The 22,324-nt window shown below is 37.9% G+C and overlaps 1 protein-coding gene across 1 annotated transcript; it reads left to right on the plus strand.

The window, feature by feature from the left end:
• Window positions 1-265: 265 nt before the first annotated feature.
• Window positions 266-21,481, plus strand: c1ql4b (complement component 1, q subcomponent-like 4b). The gene is made up of 3 exons (XM_077530568.1): window positions 266-634; window positions 977-2,156; window positions 19,594-21,481. The coding sequence occupies exons 2-3, from the start codon at window positions 1,617-1,619 to the stop codon at window positions 19,771-19,773; spliced, it is 720 nt and encodes a 239-aa protein (XP_077386694.1). The 5' UTR covers window positions 266-634; window positions 977-1,616; the 3' UTR covers window positions 19,774-21,481.
• The last annotated feature ends 843 nt before the right edge of the window (window positions 21,482-22,324 follow it).

Here is a 22,324-nt window from a genome sequence, read left to right on the forward strand (position 1 = left end):
TCTAAAGTATGTATTTTATTTTCCCTTTCCTTTTTGTTGTTGTTGTATGTTAAATGAAAATTTATTCTCCCAATTATCGTCAATTTGAAAATGTGGGGGAAGACACACAGATTGATATCAAACATTGCGAATGATATCAAAGCATCTGCATTTTTATCAGCATTATTTTACATAATTATTCGTCAAGGCGAGCTCTAATTAAACTTTTCCGGAATCCGGAAAAGGTCACATGTGGTTGTATGCGCCGGCATGTGTGCGCGTGCGCGTGCCTGCGAGTGATGGAGGAGAAGGGAGGTACGACCGAAGAAGGGAGGGAGTCGTAGTCGGTTTGTGAGGAGGAAAGAGGAGCGGCGCCCAAAATACAACAAGTGAAGAAACTGTTGCTCGCTACGCAAGCTCGCTCGGCGGCGGAAGTCTCGTCAACTTCACTCGTCAGAAGGAAAAGCCCAAGTCGCGACTTTGGTGCCATTGAAGTGGCACTCTTCTAATTATTTCCGCCGTTTCTTTTTTTTTAGTGTTATTTATTAAATAGTTAAAAAACAAAAGTTTACATCGCAGGTCAACTTCAGTCGGACTCGTTATTGGGAGGTTTTTATTCCTGCAGCATGAGGAAACAAACTAACGAGCACCCACGGTGAGTTAACCTACACTTGCTATTATAACAATGTTAATTTACTTTATTGTAGCGCATGATTCATATGAGACTAACATGAAATAAATTGCATAACTTTGTTTTTAAATTACTTCGTCCTCACTCTTTTAATTGAGAGTTTTTCCGAGCTGGGTTTCTGGAATGTGAAGTGAATGAAAGCCCACAAAGTATTGAAATATAGCCGATATGTAAATAATAATGAATGAATGTTTTCAATTTGAAATAAAAGTAATTAATAAAAATCACATCTGAGATATATATTGTTTCTACAACTATAATCTATATTTATTAATAATGTGCGTAAAAAATGTTTTCCCTCTGCAGATCGTAATGAAAGACTGAGCTGTGATGTCCAAAAACGGCTTTAAATTTTTTCCCCCATGCACTGCCTCCTTACTCAAAATCTGGGTGTTTATGAACTGTAAGAGATTCATATTTGAATTGGAAAATTAGAGGATAACATACTAGATTGATCCGACCACCCAAACTAAATCAAATTAAAAAGGAAACAATTTGCGTAGGCTAAACGAGCACATATGTGCCAATTTCCAGTGGACAGCCAAGTGAGCGCCATCCCCCAAATGTGCTGGGTGAGATGAACCCCAGTGAGAATACTGTAGACCCCACCTGACAGCTTTTTCAGCCTCAGCAGCACGAGAGCGTTGTGGCCTGAAACAAAACACCAACCATTCAGGAAGTCTTGTCAGTGTAGAAGTTGCGATTGTTCACATTGTTTTACGAAGAAAAAAAGATCGGCAGTAAATGTACTGACACGAGCAACAATCCGCCCATATACTACCAGGCCCGCACACACGCTAGCAACCTTCCTTTGGTGACGATCCACCCAGAGTTCAGCCTGGCCGGCACAACCATTCCAGTCAAGGGGGAGGAGGACTTCCTCACGCTGGCCGCCTCCCGCCTCAGCCGCAAGAAGCGCGTGATCGGGGCTGGAGTCGGCGTGGCCATGGTCCTGGTCCTGCTGGTGGCCATCCCCCTATTGGTGCACACCACCAAAGGGGGCGCGTCCGGCGGCGGGGGCACGCATTACGAGATGCTTGGGAGCTGCAAGATGGTGTGCGACACTTTCACCCCCCCTCAAGGAGAGCTGACAGGCTCCTCCCCTCAACCCCCAGACTTGGCAAACCGTAGGGGCAAACAGGGTTTTAGAGGAAACCCAGGACTTCCTGGTCCCCCGGGCCCTAAGGGGCCCCCCGGAGAGCCCGGGAAACCCGGTCCACCTGGGCCGCCGGGGCCCGGGCCGGGTGGTTACGGCCCTTCCTTGTACACCCCCAAGATTGCGTTCTATGCTGGCCTGCGGAAACAACACGAAGGGAGCGAGGTACTGAAGTTTGATGACGTGGTGACCAACGTGGGGAACTACTACGAGCCCAGTACGGGCAAGTTCACCTGCCCTCTGCCTGGCATCTACTACTTCACCTACCACGTCCTGATGAGAGGAGGGGATGGGACAAGCATGTGGGCTGACCTCAAGAAGAACGGACAGGTGAGTGCGCGTGACCGCCAAATTTCCTGATCATGTTTGTTTTGGTGAAACGAGCGCCCACATCGAAGCGACTTGCTTGGCTCGGTATCGACCCTCAGCTGGAAGATGATTGGCTGTTTGGGAGGGAGGAGCAAATTGTTTTATTCAATCACAATCCAGATACAAAAAAAGCTGTTAGTCAACAGGTTACAGGATACAAACTGCATTTTGATGATACCGCCATCTTACCTCTGTAGAATTTGTGAATCTATTGTCGCATATTTAACAAAAAAGTCACAGTCATGGTATCTTAGGCCTATTTTTCAAGGATGTCAATCGATTGACTTTAAAAAAAACACACAAAAAAACAACCTGAGATGAAAATTCTTCCATTATCCTGTTGAGGCTTGCAGGGAAAATGGAGCCAATCACAGCTGAGCAAAAGGCAAAAAACTGATTACACCCTAAACTGGTCACCAGTCAATCTAAAACATTACCCAGGTGCCATAAAAAAGCTAATCAAGTGTAACTACCTCATGTTTCTTTCTAAATGTATTTCTTTTTGGCTGAAAATGTGGAGCAATTTCACTATCGGTACGAGATACCGGTTTTAAGCCGATACCCAGCCTTATTTCAAGGTACTTGTGAAAATTGCAATTAATTTTCTACAATTTTAAGGAATAATGCTATTTTGTGAGATACAGGCTCTTTAAAATGATCTGTCATTGTTTTTTGAGGACATGTTATGCATCTAAAGTACTAGTGATATCAGTACTTGGTATCGGTGACTACTGAAGAGTTGAGTATGTGTACTGGTATCGGTCTGAAAAAAAAAACGTGGTATTGAACATCCCTAGGAATTTCCCAAAATGTCTTCATTATTAACAGATTTTTTACAAGTACTGTTTCCCTAAGAAAATTCTTCTTCACTGCAGCATTTTGCACATTATAACATGAACAATTTCAATTATAAGGTGATTCATTTAATGTTACAATATAATTGCGTTGCTATCACATTATATAACAAGAGAAATTTCATGTTTAAACGTGATCAATTGCACGTTGTAACATGGTAAATTTAACGTTTTTAACGCGACAAGATACCGCATTTCTGGCAAAACCTAATTTATAGGCTACAATTACAAACATATTTATCTATTTATTTATTATAATATTAAATGAGTTGTAAGAAAGAAAAAAAAAACATAATCCAACGGGATTTCGACTGCATTAACCAGAACTACAAACAATTTATCAGAATTAGCCATCTTTGTTGTTTACATTCGCTTTGAACGTTTTGAGGGTGGAACTAGGAGATTCCAGCTGGAATATGTCTGACTTCCCTCCTTCCACGAATGCACCATTAATTCAAACAAAATGTCGAGATATTGAGACACACCTGGACAAGATACACGTGGCTGAGGGAGCTGATTGGATGGCACGAGGCACTGGGATGACGAGAACAGGTGGACATAATAACCTAACGAGAAAGATGTGGAAGAAAGAGACACACAGGAAATAAGACAAAACCAAAATCCAATCAAAACTAAAATCAACAAACACAGAGCAAATTGATTGACTTGCTTGCTTTGTTGTGTTAACATTTGTTGCCCTAAATGTCAATAATTTATATCCTAAAATTGTTCCAATTCAACTGCATGTTTTAGCCTAAAAAATTACAAGATGATTTTTTTTTTTTTTTTAACAGCATAGTAAGGAAGGAAGGTCAAATGTTTAACAAAGACTTTAAAAGCATTAAAAAGAAGACACAGATACCCAAATAATGTGCTAACTTATGTTAAAACATTAAATTTATCACATTTTAACTTGAAATTTATCAGGCTAAAATGTGAAATTTACGACGTTATAATGTGATACTGAAATCAGAACTCAGATTTCAAATTCAATTAGTTGTTTAAAAATAGATAATAACAAACAAATGTGAGCCATTTGTGTTTTGAGAATATAATCTGTGAGGTGAATTAGACATTCATGATTTTCAGTTGGCATTCTTTAATGTGTGGAGCTGCTTCATGTGCCGAGAGACGCTTTTTTTTGTGTGAATTGTCGCTTTATAAATAACACTGAATCAAATTGAAGTGTGAAGCAAAGCTGCCTAAAAATTCTTAGAATACAAAAAGTGCAAATAATTATACAGATCACAAGCAAGGAGAGTGGAGCTGAGATTGACAGGCAAGCGATCAAGGGGATAACAATTCTCCACATCTTGGTGGAACAAAGCCGGCATGCAACAGCTGGCAACTGGCCTCTGAGGAACTGCGACTTCAACGCTAATAAATAAACAAGTAGCCTACAAATGTCTAACTAAAACCTTGAACGCTTCCATCTGGAAATCGGTGACAAGCTTGGCGTACTCAGCCCTCGCTCTGTTGAGGAGCTCTGATTCTGACATGTGTGATGGTGAATAGAAGACTGACATGCTGGGGATTAACAGCAAAAGAGGATATAAAAATATATATATACTTTGTATTGTAACAGGTCAAGTCAAACTATGGCTGTGTTTGATGGCTCAGTACATAATTTACTTGGTGAAACAACTGACAGCAGCTGTCAGACTGATGGTTTCTTGTTCACCGCTTTACTGATTTGCATACTTGAATAAGAAAAGTAGGCAAAAGGAATTAGCGTAGTGACTGTTTCACTGTTTGCATGAATTGTGAAGTAGACCTTTTTTACAATTTAAAACAGCTGCTCATTTACTGTGTTTTGGATACTATTGGCGTAGAATTTTGAACAGATTTTTATTTTTTTTATGCTTGATCTTTTGGGGAATATTTTCCCTGATTTTGTAAAACCCAATTCTTGTCAATGAGCATAAATTAGGAAAATGTGTTTTAAAAAATGCTTGAATGGGAACATTTACTGCTAATCTCTTTGTGGTCACTCATAGTCAACTACGTCCTTAGGTGCTGCATGTATTTCCTCAAAGGATGATGGTTGGTCTAGCTACATGTGTTAAAACTGGGAAGGATGTTTTGTTATATTTATGTCATATTGTCACAGTTTCACAGAATACATAAGTGGTTCAGCTATTACTAAACTGTCATCATGCTGTAGTTTGTTTGTTGGAAACTCACCCTTGTGTGCTAAATATAAAAAGACGTTGTTTTGGCCAGTTCTTGCATTAGCATTCCATAGCTGGCCGTTTGTTGGCATTGGCAATCATAAAGATGCAGTAGTGCCCCCTATTGGACAAAGGGTGAAAAAACCCAATTTAACAAACAGACAAACAAACAAGGAAGCCCATGCCATGTGATTGTCGGTTTTTGTGCCCTTTCTGTAGCACCCTAAAATGCGGCCCAAATGACCTGCTAGTTCTGAAGTTCCATGTTAGCATAAGAGTAGCTAACATTGGCCACAAGCTGATTGTCTTACAATTTATCAAAACTATGTCCGATTCACCTACTTGCAAATTATTTTACATAAAACATTTTGCGTATAACACCCATTTTTTTGTGCCTGGGTACCAGCACCTGTTCTTTCTAAGGTTTCCATGTTAGCGAAATAGTAGCTAGTGTTAGCCACCAGATGATAGTCTGATGGAGATTTTTATTTTTTTGTAGCGTGATAAACTCTCACCACTTCATTTATTCTCCATTTTTTTATATTAAACATTTTACGTCTATCCGTCTATTTTTGTGCCCTTTCTGGAACACCCTAAAATGCGGCCCAAATGACCTGCTAGTTCTAAAGTTCCATGTTAGCATAAAAGTAGTTACTAGCATTGGCCACAAGCTGATTGTCTTCAAGTTTGTCAATGGACAGCAGAATGATGACAATTTCTATTTGAGGTCCGATACACAGGCGAGGCTCCTTGCGGAGTTGACATCAGTGGAAGCAGGGTGGTGATCTTCGCAAAGTCATGCAGTGAAAAGGTCTAGATCACTATTAGCAGTGCTTCATCAGTTGGTAAAAGCAGTTTGTTTTGACACACCACTGGAAGTAGCTTCAGTTTGGCTTTTCAGATAAAAACATGCATTTTTATAGAGCAGAGATTTATGTGAGCAATAAAGCCTGTAAAAAAATAATAATAAAAAATAAAAACTCTCTTTTTCATAGATGTGACAAGATGTCCATAAAGCACAATGTAAAGAGTGAAGGCACTTCAATTCCACATAAAATTAGGAGACTTCAAATTGTCATTCCTGTCGTCTTCTGCTGTTAAATCTTTCATAGCCTTTAGATGAGATCTTCTCCACTCAACCTGTGCCCCTCCTTACACATACCCTTTTACAGCCACGCTGCCTATTGACTCTTTCCCCATTAATTATCTTTTCCATCAGCTAAATTATTTAACACTATTCAGCGCTGATCTTTCCCTCCCAATTTTACTGTCTATTTTTGTGAACAAGTGAGGTCAAAAAGGCAACCTTGAAAACTTGTTCAACTAAACGGACACAATCGTTACAACATATTTTTTATCTTGTAGTGATTAGGGATGTAACGATATCCAAACATCACGATACGATATTATCACATGAAGGTCACAATACCTTAATTATCACGATATTGTGGGTGCGTTGGCGATATTTAAAAAAGATCACAATATTGTAAAAAAGAGAGCTCATACAAAAAAAAAAACCCAAAAAAACACATTATTGTGCTTTTGTACATAACAGCGACGCATATAAACCACCTACAATCTTTAATAACAATATTGAGGCACTTACTTAGTAATGCAAGCACACATTGATCGCTTCACAAGCAAATTCGGTTCCCCTTAATCTGACAATTAGCATAGATTTTAAACATAGAAGGCCAAAACATCCCTAATGAAAATGAAATTGCACTAATAAACTAGCCACTAGAGGGTGCTAGAACTGCACAAATGGGAATCAACCCTACTTTTTTAACAGATGTGTTCCTTTTAAATATTGTGAACATGACGACGACGATATTGTGGGAGCTTTAATATCGCGATATCACGATATTGCCCTTATTGTGACATCCCTAGTAGTGATGTTAATATTGTGGTTTTCTCAAATGGGCGTTTTTATCTCAGATGTCATTGATTAAAATAGTAATGGGAATATGGCACCAGCCGTCTTCATGGAAGTCTGCTCTCACGCCGAACCCCCGACGAGACAAAAAGCCTTTAATACTTCACAAAGCGAATGACTGGTTACATCATCTTCACCTAATTGTCTTTCCATGGTCTTAGTGCCATGAATGATGCAATACCAAAAAAAACAAAAACAAAAACTTGTTGAATATTCTGTGTCACTTACAAAAATGAATCTCCACGCAAACTTACATTCGTGGCTGGTGCCTCCTCCTGCGCAAAAGAATTACAGCTATCAATTTTGACAATTTTAATCAAAAGCATCTTGCTGAGCTATTTTCACTCATTATTGTCTAAAAACAAATATCCAGACTTTCAAACTTGAGACACAATGCCGTGTTGCTCAGTATGCTTGGTTGATTATATTTTTGTTTGTTTGTGTTGAGAGCCGTTCCAGTGAAGTGAGAACAGTATTTAGCAAGTTAAGTATGGTAATGTCCTTGCACGTGGGCAAGGACGGCCACATTCCCAGATGCATTCTTTGTTTATTGAACGGAATAAATAGTCGAACACACAAATTGTCTCAGGTCCATGCTCACACGCTCACACACAACGGCACATAGGAACACACAGATACTACAGTACATGCAAAAATTACAGTACACATTGTCATATGATATCACTGTTTCTTTAGATTTTTCTTATTGTTTTTATAGGCGATCTTTGACTGCCAAAAACGTTTAATAACGATTAGTAACATCACGATGTATGCCGCCATAAACGTTAAATGATGTCAACTCCGTTTTTTTGTTTTTGTTTTTGTTTTTTTATCAATGGGCAGTTCACCGTCTAAGTGCAGCATGCGTTGCCTGGTCAATGAGTTGTGAAATCAAAAACACTCTATCTATGGCCAGCAGATGGCAGAATTATATATTTTCTCAATGGGCTGCCGGTGTATGGAATTACAATAGCAACATGACGAAATCTGATGAAATCTGATGACATGTTTTCAAGGATGACGTAAAATCTCAAAGCCTTTGTCATAGTAAAGCTTTTTTGATAATGTGTGGCGGTAAAAGTGTTAAAAACACAACCAGAATTTGTTTTTTTGGGTGGTGGTGCTGGAACAGGTTAATGGTATTTCAATAACCTTAATTGGGAAAATGAGGAACTTGGATTAGCACTTAACTGTTCACTGTAAATTTCAATATCAGAAACAACTTTAATTACGCACAACCACCAGTAGATGGCAGCGATCCACCATTTTAGTCCAGTGGGAGAAACAGTTGTGTTTTGTTAAACTTGCCTTTGTTCTACTGCTGATTATAAAAGAACGGAAAAAGGCAAAATATAATTTTGTCCATGGTAAAAGGAGAGAGTCTATTGTTTCACCTGGTCAGTGTTGAAATAGTTAGAATGCTCTAAAATGGCTGCGACGTAAACTAGTAAACAATTCAATCTAAATTTGTTCTTGAATCCATGCTGAAATATATATTTTTTAAAACATCACAGCACCATCTGCTGGATTAAGTAGGGCACTAACACACTTGCCCCTTCAGCAAACGGCCAAATCACAATTTAACAAAATACATCCCTATAAAACCCTAATGACTAATTGTCTCTCACATAATACAATTTAACTACAGTCATAACCTTTTCATTAGTTGAAGTTTAGGCTTGTCATGTTCCCGCAAATGATCCTAACATTTCATAGGGCCGTAATCATGTGCATGTATCAACAGCATCAACCAGGTGATGATCACTGTGTTGTCAGTGGGGGACAAGAGGCAGACACGGGCTTGGGAGGGACGCCTGCAGAGACAGGCAGCAGTCAGACAGGTGAGCCAAGGTAGAGATGGATGGATTTCCACATGAGACCGGACAAAGAAGGAGAATGCAAACACGCCGGCGTCCTCTGAAGGAAAAAGTAGAGATGCTTGAAACAATCGCAAGCTGATGAAGAAATTGTTGCCATGTGCAAGTTGACTTTTCAGATCTCAAGTGGAAGAAATTCTCCTCTCTCCTTGTCTCCCATAATTCAAGATTCAGATAGGTGTTGAGGAAGACGACCTTTTCAATTGATATATAATTCACCACCCAGTTGTACTTTGCCCTTTACACTGATGAGCAAGGAGCGATAATAAGAATATTTATAGCTGGTCCGAAAGAGGAGTCCAAGGTTGGTCATTTGGCTGTCCGGCAGCGCCCACGCGCCCCCGTCTTTCAATGACATCACCAGTCAGAACATTTCTATATTTTGCTCAAAAAATGCATCTCTGCTGTTGACATTGAGTGACCTCATTATGTGACTGTGGCAACAGGTTGAATCAAACATGTACAGCGCAAGGAGACTGCTGGATAAACCTTGCCTTTAATAAGGCAGCGGCCTTATTAAAGCCAACAAAATGCTCTGACACGCGCTCCGCGGAGACTCGGCCTTAACAATGCAAGGTGTAAAAGTTGGAGTGAAAGGAAAAGATTGGGTGTGTGGGTGAGGATAATATATGTGCCGTGTCTGCTGCAGGTGCCTTTCTTTTTAAAAACTCATTATTTCTAGGCCCTGTATGTAAAGCGTTGCCTTCAAAAGTCAACGATAACTGCTATGGCAAAAGAAACAACAGTTTAATGATTTCCGCTGTACGTTATCTGTGGGCGTAACGGTTTCTATGAATAAAATAGATGGCAAGTAAATAGAAAAATAATAAGATAACACGGAGTTTTACAAGCTGTTAATTGGTCATTATATTTAATAATCGATTTAATAATCAATTGTGTGGACTTAGTTGTTAATAAATGATGTCTTGAAGCAAAATTAAATGCACTAACTGGATGAAAACATTTCAACAAGAAGAAGACAAAGAACATGATGAGCTGTGGTGTTTATTGCATAGCTTTTCACAATTGTGAAAAATAAAGACCATTAATGTTGCAAATATCTTATTCGGAATACCACACCTTGTCCTTTACTATATCTAAAATATGTCATGACTAGGGTCATGCAAGGGTGACGGGTCATGCAAGGGTTATGACTGTGTGGTCAAGCGTCTGTTTTGAACTGATGTAACAGCATCCGGTTTCAACTGGTAAAACACTATGTGATGTCAGGAGCTATGTGATGTCAAGAATCTTTAATCTCTTTATCTGGTCACCAGCCAATCAGATAATTCCATGTCAGTCCTGTTAGCCACATGTCTAGCTACAACCAATCAGATCGATTCACTGTCTATATAAGCTGTCTAAGAAATGTGTGTTTTGTCGGATTATTACCTCTGTTCCTCTGTGCAACTCTCGTTGTTTCCCGCCTCTCGATGTGAATAAAGAGTTAAAATCGTATTTTTGTCTGCGCATTGGGATCCAACCACAGCACATAACAAAAAACGTACAATTATACATTTAAAAATTACAATTAATTTGCTGATGTGAGTTGATTAGTCAAAAATTGTACACTAGTACTGTTAATTTACAATAATATGACTCAAATAAAAGTAAAAACTAATCATCCAAATAATAAATATGGGTAACATGAATCTGAATGAATGTCAAATAGACAAAATTATAAAATAGTTAACGAAAGTTACCAAAGTAAAAATAAATCTGAAGTACATGTAGCTCGATTACTACCGACCTGTTATTGTTTGTTAATTTTCTTCTTATTCAACTTGGGTTAATTGTAATGTAAAACTGTGCTGCATCATACTGGGAGCTTCATTTTCTCTTTGTCATGTTGCTAAGTAAGCTAGCATAACTGTTATTATCATATTATTCCAGTTTGACCAAGATGATAGAATGTAAAATTAATGCCTCTCGGAGAGTCAATCAAAATTAATCGCTACAGTTCTTCAATTGGATGTGATTCGATTGTGCTGATGTATTTGGATGACCGGCGTAAATGCAATTAAATGTATGACCAGATGCTCACACGAGGAAGGTGTGACATGTGGAAGGTGCTAGCTACTAATTACATGTCGAAGACAGTGATCCCCAACCACGCACACATTAGTTGTGCAACTGGAACTTCACTTTGTCTGTAAATGACCCTTACCTTTTTTAAATGATTAGTTGATAGAGCATTCTAATCAACTACACGTTTAGAAGATTTGATACGTACATTGAGAAACTGTCTGACTCATTGTGGCGTTTTATCAAAATACAAAATGAAAAGAACAAATATATCCTACAGTACATTTATTTTGTAACATAACATACTGCATATCAGTCTTTAGTCACATTTCAAGTTGAAAGATAACCAACAACCAAAATTCATGTTACCTTGGTAAAAGAATGAATATATTTGGCCTTATTAACAGCACTTGTAATGACCAAAATATAAAAATTTAGGTGTAAAATTGTAAATGCAATTCAATTCCTTATTCCTGTTTAAAACGGTAAAACATCAAGTGCTCACTACAATTGAAAGAGTCCGCATTAAAGCATATAACAATGCTGGTGTTCTAATAAATTTTCATAGCAGAGCAAAAACAGTGTAGTATAAAATAATAGTACATTTATTATAACTCATGTGGTCTTTTTTCCATTTCATGTGATTAATTTTTCTCCTTTAACCTCAAAGATGTCCAACTCCAGCCAATTAGAGACTTTCTAATCAGCGTCTTGACACCAAGGGTCTTGAGTGTCAGGGAAAAATATTAGCATTTATATGCCAATTAGAGGGTGCGGGAAAGGCTCCTTGTCAACCTGCATAATGGAAACAGAAAACCTCTGACTGGTACATGTAGATAGAGGCAGGAAGAACATGGCACCTTTAACCAAATGGAGAAAAAAAAATAAAAATTCAATTGACCTTCTCGTCCAGTTCACCCTCAACAATCCCTGTGGTGACTTTAAGAGACCGTTTCAGTGGCCTCGCTCCGCTGTGAAAGGTCCGTACATCACAGTGAACCAATCCTGTCAGTTTTATTACTGGAGGATTAAGAAGCACTGTGAAACAACACAAAAGTGAAGAAAATATTCTTTGTGGGCCTTCTCCTCACTCGTGAAGGAAATCCAAGTTTGAACGTATTCTGATATAAGCGGATATTGCAAATAGTAAAAGGGGACCAGAACAAATTACCTGGCGCAACTTTAACTGCACAAGATGTTTTTGAGAACTACCAAAGATAATAATATCCAATATGGAGGCTTCTTTTGTATCTACATATCCTCGTATCATATCAAATTTTTGTCCAAAGATGCCATACATAAAGAAAATAGCATTTCAGCAAACCAATAAATGTAATCATCAACCCATTGTTATTCTAGTTATTGCTGCATCGACAGGAAGTCCGCTAACCAATTTCCAGGGTTTGGTCCCATGGTTTTAAACAATACCGCTCTCATACTGAATTTTGTTGTATTTTGCTCATATTCGTGATTTCAACAGACAGCAAGAAGTTACTTTATTGTCAAATCGGCGCATCTGTTTCCCTTACCATTCGGGCCTTCAACATAAAAGCATTCCAGCAAACCATTCAGTGACACAACACATTTCTCTGCCCACAATTTGGCAGCTTTATTTTTTGTCACCAAAGTGGACAGCAAAAATGCTAAGTCACGCTTCAGTCTTGTTAGATGAACAGATTAGTGTTAGCTAATAGCATGATCATCGTTAGCATATGACAAACAATAAAGTAAGTTACGTATAATGTCACATAGTGAGTCTCGTGAGTATGTACTAACTAGCTAACGCCTGAGTTAGGCAAAATACTAACTCGGGGTTATTTGTTGTTGTTTTTCGGAGACATCAAAATCATCCAGTCGACACGGTCATCCACTAGTATAAATGCTATTGTGAGTTAACCATCCATCCACTCTCCTCTTACATGAAAAGTGGAGGGAGTGTAATCTTCTCTATTGTCCCTCGGGGTGCCCCTTTCTTCCCGGCGGCGAAGGATCAAGCGCAACAACTTTGGACCCACCGGCAGAAATCCACTTCCTTGTCACTATCGCTCGCCTCCGTTGTCGACAATAATCCTGATTTGCCTTTCCTCACTTGTTTTCACTCCCTAAGTCTCAGCACCTCCTGCCCACTTTCAGGAAACAAGCACTTTCACAGTGATTGTAAGTGACAGCAGAAGCTTAGATTCATCTGCGCTGCACACAGGCTCACAAATCTCTGCTAGAAATGTTGCAGAAGTGGTAGAGAGAAAAAAAAAGAAGCATCCAATTGGCTTAATAAGTGGAAACAACTGCAACAACTTAAGAAAAAGTCTTCAGAGGTCAACTTCCTCCACACGTGAATGAACATTGTTAAAGGTCTGAACTAAATCATGACCTTTAACCCTAAAAAGCATGCACTGTACATTATTTAACATTTGAAAAGATCTTCATAATTTAGATGCAGTAAAACCTATCACAACTACCACTAACAAATCCAAAATTAGTATTATAAGTTCAGTAACTTCTTAAATACTATATGAAAATGATTATAAATGGATGGCCATAAAAGTAAGGGGGAAAAAAAAAAACATTAAATGTCAGCATCTCCACTGACCGAGGCGACGATCGCTAACACACGTGTTGTCTCTATGAAAGTCAAGCATAAAAAGCTATAAATAACAAGGTGTCCTTTTAGGCTAGCTAATATAATTAGATGATGTTCATTTTTTAAAAGGCCATTTTAATAAGCCGCCATTAATATCATTGCTTTTAGATAATGACCATTCAGACCAGCAGTTTTTGAAAATGAAAATTGAAAGATTAAAACAAACAGACTTGAATTCATGATGTATAATTAAAATATATTCATTACTAAAAGCAGCATTTTTTTAAAAAAAGAAATACAGTATTTTGAACATTATCACATAATAATTACCGATCACTTCATTTGCTATGCTTGAACAATCTGAATGAAATGCTTTAACTTGCTGCTGATCTAAAAATAGCTCACCAGTGATGCGACATTGTCATTTCCTAGGAATGCTGTACAAGCGATCATTTGAGAATGTAAACAACTGCAGAGATGTATAGCAATAAATTGTTAATAATTATTGGGAGAAATTGATCTTTATAGTCATAAATAATAACATAAAGGTAATTTCCCAGTTTGGAAAAAAATGATTGACTCCTGATCTTGAGCATTTTCATTTAAATTATCAATTTAATTTTGATCCAACAATTCTCTGTCGCTTCTCTCAATTTATTTATTTCTTGAAGAGATATTTTAACATATAACAGTGCACTTTTAGTAAAATCACAATCAATTTTGTTGTGTTATTGTCATTTGTACCTAAGAGATGACCATTCGACAAAAAAAAAAAAAAAAAAAAAAGACTATGTCTCAGAGCATTTCGCCCTGCATTGAAGGATGTATAACAATGTATATGAACAAAAATGACATTTTAAAAAACAATTGGTCTACATGTCAATGCACAGAAGAGAAAAGCTCAAATTGAAATGGCATAGTGTTTATTTGCAGCGTGTTCCAGCCACCTGTCAGCCTGCAACTCAGCTGAGGAGAGTATCAGGGGAGTTGTACCATTCAACCATGTAGACAGATGTTGGATGTACAAGATGTCAGAATTGCTTTCCTTCTATAGTTCTCCAAAAACCCATTAGGCCTCCTTCGGGGAATTGTTCTGTCCCTTCCTACCAAAACAGTCTCCCCAATGAAACGCTAATAAAAAAAAAAAAGCTGTCTTATATGTTCTGCAGCACACATTGTAAAGAATAGGACGGATGGAATGAGAGTGGTTTGTATAGAATGATGGGGAATGCTAGTATTTCATGGGTCCATTTGACCATTGCAGCCTATCCCACATTTATTGTGATTGTGTAGCGTTATTGAGGGGTTGGACCTATTAGGCGCTGAGCTGCCATGGCTGTCCGACTACCAATTACCGAAGCCTGCAAGTGTGTATAGCCTACCCGGGTGCATCTGGATGTAGGGAGGAGTGTTGTGTGTGTGTGTGTGTGGGTGGGGGAGTGCTGCGGTCCCCAGGAGACCTGCCACAGCAGCACGCCGTTAATCAATCCGATTTAGACCGGACAGGGACATGCTTAGTCGCTGCTCCCGCCAACACCGCCATGGTGAGGAGAGAAAATGTGTGCGTGACCGGCATCCCACTGAAGTGTAAGGACACAAAAAGATGGATAGAAGGGCCCGGAATGAAGAGGGAGCGACGGCGGTGCGGACGGGTGAGGGATGATGGGGGTGGGGTGAGGTGTGGACGAACAGACAACAATTAGTGCGGTGGTGTGCGTTGAATGAAAACAAAGGGGATGTATCGATTTGTTTCTGTCTTACTACGAAGAATGAAATTACTCACGTATTTTAAATAGAGCCGTTGTCTCCACAGAGAAATTGATTGTGTAATGAGTTAAAATGATGAAATGAGAAAAGGAAGCTAATCATTCGATGGAAGACTGATTTGAGTTTTCTTTGTAATCACATGGAAGTCGGAAAAGCTTAATGACTGCTGGAGCCTTTCTCTGCATTACAGAAAAATGAGACATCTGACATCCAATAAGAAAATGTGTGATAGAAACCACTTTTGGGGTTCAGGGACTAACGCAAAACCTCGACAACAACAAATTTGGCAGATAACTGCAATAAGGACTTTTTTTGTGTTGTTTGTGAAATTGTGATAAAATCATTTGATTAGACAATTTTTACAAGAACAAACAGTGGTGAGAAACGGGTTTCTTTTTTTATGCAGTATGTATTTTACTTATGTACAGTATATCACAAACGTGACTACACCCCTCATATTTCTGCAGATATATCTTTTCATGGGACAGCACTGATAAAATGACACTGGCAAAATGAAAAGTAGTCAATGTACAGATTATAAAACAGTGTACATTTATTGTTACCCATTGTCACCTCTGCAACAGTAGTTTTGGTAGCCTTGATATATATATATTTTTTTTTAATACGTTGCAGTTGACCCTTGCATATTTTGCAGATTTTCTTCTTCTTTTTTCCCACTTTTTTTACCCATTTTTAAAAAATATATATGTTTCACTTTTTATTTCCCCATTGGGGATTTTTGTCTCCACTATTTCCTTCCTGATTTATTTATTTATTTATTTATTTATGTTTTTGTTGAGAAAACGTATCGTGAATGCACCATTAGTTCATGTTGGCTTCCACACAGTGAAAGTGCTATTTTGTGCTCACAATTACCATTTCTTGTGCAAAAGTTTTGCCACATTGCTTCAAATTTCTTTCCAAAGTAGCAGTTGTTTGACGGTTCACCTCTACCATACAATCTAAGCTAACTTCCGTTAGACTGTCTGTGGTGTTGGCATTATATGTTAGCATTAAGCTATTGTGGACTTCTGTTAAAATGAAATATGGTTTACTTGAACATGTAGGTGTTTAAAACAATTTAAATTTCGCCCTTAGCATATTTTGCAGATTTTTTTTAAAATTCTTTTTTAATTTTATTTTTTTTAATTATGTTTCACTTTTTATTTCCCTTTTGGGATGTTTGTCTCCACCATTTCCCCCCGTTTTTTGGGGGGGGTTTTTTGTGGAGAAAATGTATAGTGAATGCACCATTAGTTCATGTTCACGCAGTGAAAGTGGTTTTGTGCTCACAATTACCATTTCATACCTGTAACATCTAAGCTAATTTCCGTTAGCCTGTCTATGGTGATGACATTATATGTTAGCATTAAGCTATTGTGGACTTTTGTGAAAACGAAATATGGTGTGCTTTAACATGTAGGTATTAACACACTATAAATATAAGTGACAAACAGCTAAATTTGGGTCTTCTTTTTGTTTCTTCAAAGTACCATAATGTTATATGATTAGGCTAGCTAGCTAGCTAGCTAGCTAGGTAGAGTAGGTAGGTTGATAGATAGATAGATAGATAGATTTTTTTGACAGCAAGAGAGTTAGAGAAGTTGGTAAGGAAAAAATTTAAACGTGGTCGACTGTATATTGAATAACATCATTCAGAAATGTTACAGACACGTGCACTCTAATTACATACCATGTAAAACTATTTGTGTTAAATGGTGATATCAACTGTTGGAAATAAGTACTCTACATTACTGTATATTCTAGATTATGTAGTATTCTGAAGTATGATGTATAATCATTGTTTGCATGTGAATGGATGTGTAGTGGTTCACTTGCCAGACTTGAGGTCGAACCTCTGAAACTCCTGGTGTCATACGTCTCATTTACCAATTTTCAAGAATGCAAAATTAGTCCATCCAATGGTGCAGAAGACAGGAATGAAGTAGTAGCAGCCATAGTATCATAATTGTACTCATTAATATGTATGTGCATTTATTCACCCCCACAATCGTGTGCTTGGATGGCTGGTTCCTCACCCAATGATGGCACAATTCATTATAAACAGATTTGCTTCCAGAGTTGGATAAAATAAGGACCACCTATCACCATAATGAATGCAGCTGTCCTTTCCGCCATCACGGTGCCAATTTTCCCTCCTTGAAATGTGTTCGAATAAATCTTTGGAGGAAATTTGAGAGGAAGGAATGAACATGACAAACATTTAGCAGCTGCGTCGGCGGCTTCAGGTGGCACACGAGCTCAAATGAAAGCGTTTCTGGCTTGTGGAGACATCATTAGATCCCATTTGCTAACAGTTGTGTAAACATGTGCCGTGATCATCAGTTGTCGCCACTTCTTTGGTTGATATTAATGTTCGCAAGGAGAGGATTTGGAATGAAGCCTCACAGCTGATGACTTATTTTAAATTATTTACTGAGGGTGTCGTGGTTCACTTGTCTGACTGGTGTGTGCGGAGAGGGCAAGGTTCAGTTCCCAGTCGGGGATGATTTGTCCTGCGATTGACTGGAGACCGGGTAAGGGTTAGTCTGCCTTTTTGCCCAAAGTCAGCTGGGAAAAAGCTTCAGCACACCACAAACCCTCAGCAGGATAAACAGAATTGGGTGGATGGACTTTGTTTGGTCTTCATAACTGACACCACAAAAAAAATGTAAGACCTTTAAGCCTCATGAACCATTTTTAAATATATACCAGTAAAAATATTTAATTTGAACATTGGTTGCACATTTGTCCATTAACATATGTATCAATTATTTTCAAGGAGATGAGAGGGAAGTTACATCAGTTTACTACATTTTACTCATGTGCAACTGATGTACATGATCAGCACGGTTATTATCTTTTTTTTCTTTTTTCTTTTCATCTTTGTTGTAAGGTTCAGGAGAACACTTGCCCAGTCTTTTTGTCTTTAAAATTCATTTGCTCCCCAAAACGTATAAATACGTTCTATTTTACATGTTTTAAGTGTGCCAAAGACGTATTTATGCGTTTTTTTCAATGTTTTTTTTTTTCATGCTAGAGCATACAGAAGGCTTTGATGCACCCTCTCAACTGTAAAAAACGGTTGAAGAAATTGTAGTTATTACTCAAACGGCCAGCAGGTGGCAGCAGAGTATAAGGAATCAAGCAGGGCCATTTTGCAAAAGACTATTTTCCCCACTGTTTTAAACAGTTTTGTGAATAATGATGAAATGTAGCTATATTTTAATACTAATTGCTGCAAACCGGAAACAGATGGAAATATGCTCCCCCCGATGAAGTGGTTTGCTTCAGTGAAAATGGCAGTGAATGAGTTAAGTGCACTTGGTTCAAGATATCCTTTACAACAAGACACTGTCAAACTACTTCTGCTGCTTTCCTGCAAAACATTACACAATACTGGTATTGTGTACAAGACAAGGCAAAACACACCTTCTAATGTCACACATCATGATGGTTTGAATATTGGCATGTTTTTTTTGTTTTGTTTTATTTTATTTATTTTATTTTTAAAAGATTTGTTTCTCAGAGAAAAAAAAATCATTAGTTTGGGTTTACTTAATTTGAACATTTACATCGGTTGCACATGATAAAAAAAAATAAATAACTAGAAAAAAAATACCATGTATTCAGTTATTTTTTACCACGTGAAAATTAAGTGGAGTGTCAAATCGTACACTTGACTCTGGAGGGTTCAAAATAAATTCCATGCATTGTTAAAGTAATACCTTGGACAGCTTCAATCAATTTTGAGCATGACCATATTTGGAAATGCAGATTTCTTTTCTTTTTCTACAACATTGCACTGGATCTTATTCAATTATAGTGCAATTGTACACTATGCTGTGGCTGGTATGTGTACAATTTCCAGAACAGTCTACTCTTCTGTGACAAGATTTCATCTACGTATTATTTATTTATTTATTTTTTTTAACACAGGACAGGAATACACCAAGATTCTGATACAGATTTAAAATGTCATTGTTACCTTGATATAGATGGAGCAGACTAGTGTTCACTGGCTGTAGAAATTGGAAAACACTAAAACATAAATATTTTACTGTTTGTCATAAAATTGTTTCGGCCACTTTTTTTTTCTGTTTATCGTGACACCACAAGCGAGCGCCATTCTCATCTATTTTCTTTTTCAAAGTATTTTATTAACCCCCCCCCCCCCATTTCATCAGGTGAGGGCCAGTGCCATCGCCCAAGACGCAGACCAGAATTACGACTACGCGTCCAACAGTGTCATCCTGCACCTGGACGTCGGCGACGAAGTGTGCGTGCAGCTGGACGGTGGCAAAGTTCACGGCGGCAACACCAACAAATACAGCACCTTCTCCGGCTTCCTCGTCTACCCCGACTGACACGCCATCTCTCCGTCGTCGCCCTTCTGCGTCTAACAGACTGTGATTTCATTGCCGTTTGGTCATGCCAATTTTGAAGAGCGTTTCTAGCAAATGAATATATAATTGTATTTTTATCAGTTAACATTTACCTCAGACAAACACCTGGTTAGTTGTAATTCTGTGCCATGAACAGCGTCTTTCTTTTTTTTTTTTTTTGCTCAGACTCACACGTTACACAAATGAATTGAATTTAGACATTTTCAGCATTGGGTAGAAAAAAAATCATAAATATATTGATTGTAGCTGATAATGTGTCTGACTCTGCTGCAAAAAAAGCTGTTTTATGTCTTATCTATTTCCATCTGAGGTAGAAGTTTCAGTTTCAGTTATAGAAAGTACCGTAATAGCTAATTCAATATTAAATATTTTGGGGAAGGTTGGTTTTCAAAATATGCCCCAAGTTAATTGAAACCATAGCAGTGTTTTTGTGCAACATATAAAAACATAAATATGATGCAACATGCTCGCCAATGTCTGTTGATTGTGTTTAGTTTGACATTTCTCCGCAGTGAATGTAGCCAAGAACAAAGCGGTGCCATGGATTTTTTTTGGATTTTTTTATTTTTTTTCCAGTTACCACAGAAGGGATTGTTTGGATTGAGACTGTTGTCTTCTGTGAAACATCAAAAACACAAACAAACAAAAGACTTTCCAGTTTTTATCAGGTCATAGTGAACATGTTTGTGAATGGTTTGTGTGCCTTCTTCTCCACAATTTCAGCAACTATGGCAACAAGAGGGTAACATGACCTCACATCTCCACTGAGGCCCAAGCTGTGTATTAAAGTTTCATAGAAAAATCAGTACAAAACAGAAAATTGAAGATTCAAAATCGTATTTATTGTACAGATAGTTGTTCCACTGTAGCTTTGAACAGAACCTATGTTTACTTTGCTTTATGCCAAGCTAAGAGTATCGGTCACAGTAGCAGCATCTCATCAAAATCAAGCAAAGTGACTGACTATTTCATTCATTTTACTTGTGGATGTACTTCAGTAAAGGTGTTTTTCAAATGCAGGTGACTGATTGACACGTATCAGGCATACACATGTGTTTCTGTGCCTTTCACTGTTCATGCATGAGACTGTTCTCAGATCGGACAAGCTGATCCTCGTGATACGAACAGCAGTGCGACATGGATTTTCCAGGATGCAGTCTGTGCCAATGTTGTTCGACATTTGGGGGAATAAAAAACACGAACCAGAGACTGGATTATTGAATGTATGTGGATGTCAATTGTGTCTATAGAAAAAAAAAAAGATGAAAGGGGGATGGAGGTTCTGTCTGTGTGCTGGCAGAAGAAGAGAAGCATGTCATGTTGAAAATGTGCATTAAGAAATATATGCCAATGTAGCCAACTGATTATATGTGACTATTAAAACAAAGGATCATTGAAACACATGCATTGTAGCGCTTGACGTATGCCAGAGACTTTTCGGCCCCTGTGAGCGATGCTTCATAGCGTGACTGTGGATGTGAATCTGTTCTGACGAAAGGTGGTACACAAACATTCCTTTTGCGTGCCATGCCGCATCCAGCGGTGTCGTCTGCCGCTGTCACCTGTGTGTGTGCATCCATTGTTGTCACTGTACTTTGTAAGCTTGGTTGTACGTGGCATTCTCAACACTTGAACTACATGGAACGTGATAATAAAGAAAATCTAAACAGCTGTTGTCCTTTTTTTCCCACCGTTACAAAGTGAGGCTTATCCATGTGACACTATCTATCTATCTATCTATCTATCTATCTATCTATCTATCTATCTATCTATCTATCTATCTATCTATCTATCTATATGTATATAACTAGCTAGCTAGTTTGCTATCTATCTATCTATCTATCTATCTACCTATCAGATACATGTAGATAACTAGCTAGCTAGTTTGCTATCTATCTATCTCTCTCTCTCTCTCTCTCTCTATCAGATACATGTAGATATCTATCTATCTATCTATCTATCTATCTATCTATCTATCTATCTCTCTATCTATCAGATACATGTAGATAACTATCTATCTATCTATCTATCTATCTATCTATCTATCTATCTATCTATCTATCTATCTATCTATCTATCTATCTATCTATCTATCTATCTATCTATCTATCCATCTATCTATCCATCTATCCATATACAGTTGTGCTTGAAAGTTTCCAGATTCCACTGTATGATGAGGAAAATAATGCCCATAAAATCCTGTGTCAATTGTTTTAATATTTTCAGAGGTTGAAATTGACAGGAATAGAGATGTACATCATGTGAATTTTGATGTTGATTCATATCATTTTTATGTCATTAAGTGACGGGTTTTTTTGTTTTGTTTTTTTTGCAGTTGTGTTCATAAATTTACATATCTTTTTTTTTGGTATATAAACATTCAAACACAACTGGATCTTGCTTTGCCTGTTTGAATCGCCTTTTGCCCTATTTGAATTTTGTCCTTTGTGACGCAGCTACATGCTTAGAAAACGACACAAATAAATAAAATGACGACACAGGGATTGATCTT

The sequence above is a fragment of the Festucalex cinctus genome, chromosome 8 (assembly GCF_051991245.1).
Source record: "Festucalex cinctus isolate MCC-2025b chromosome 8, RoL_Fcin_1.0, whole genome shotgun sequence".
Classification (NCBI taxonomy): domain Eukaryota; kingdom Metazoa; phylum Chordata; class Actinopteri; order Syngnathiformes; family Syngnathidae; genus Festucalex; species Festucalex cinctus.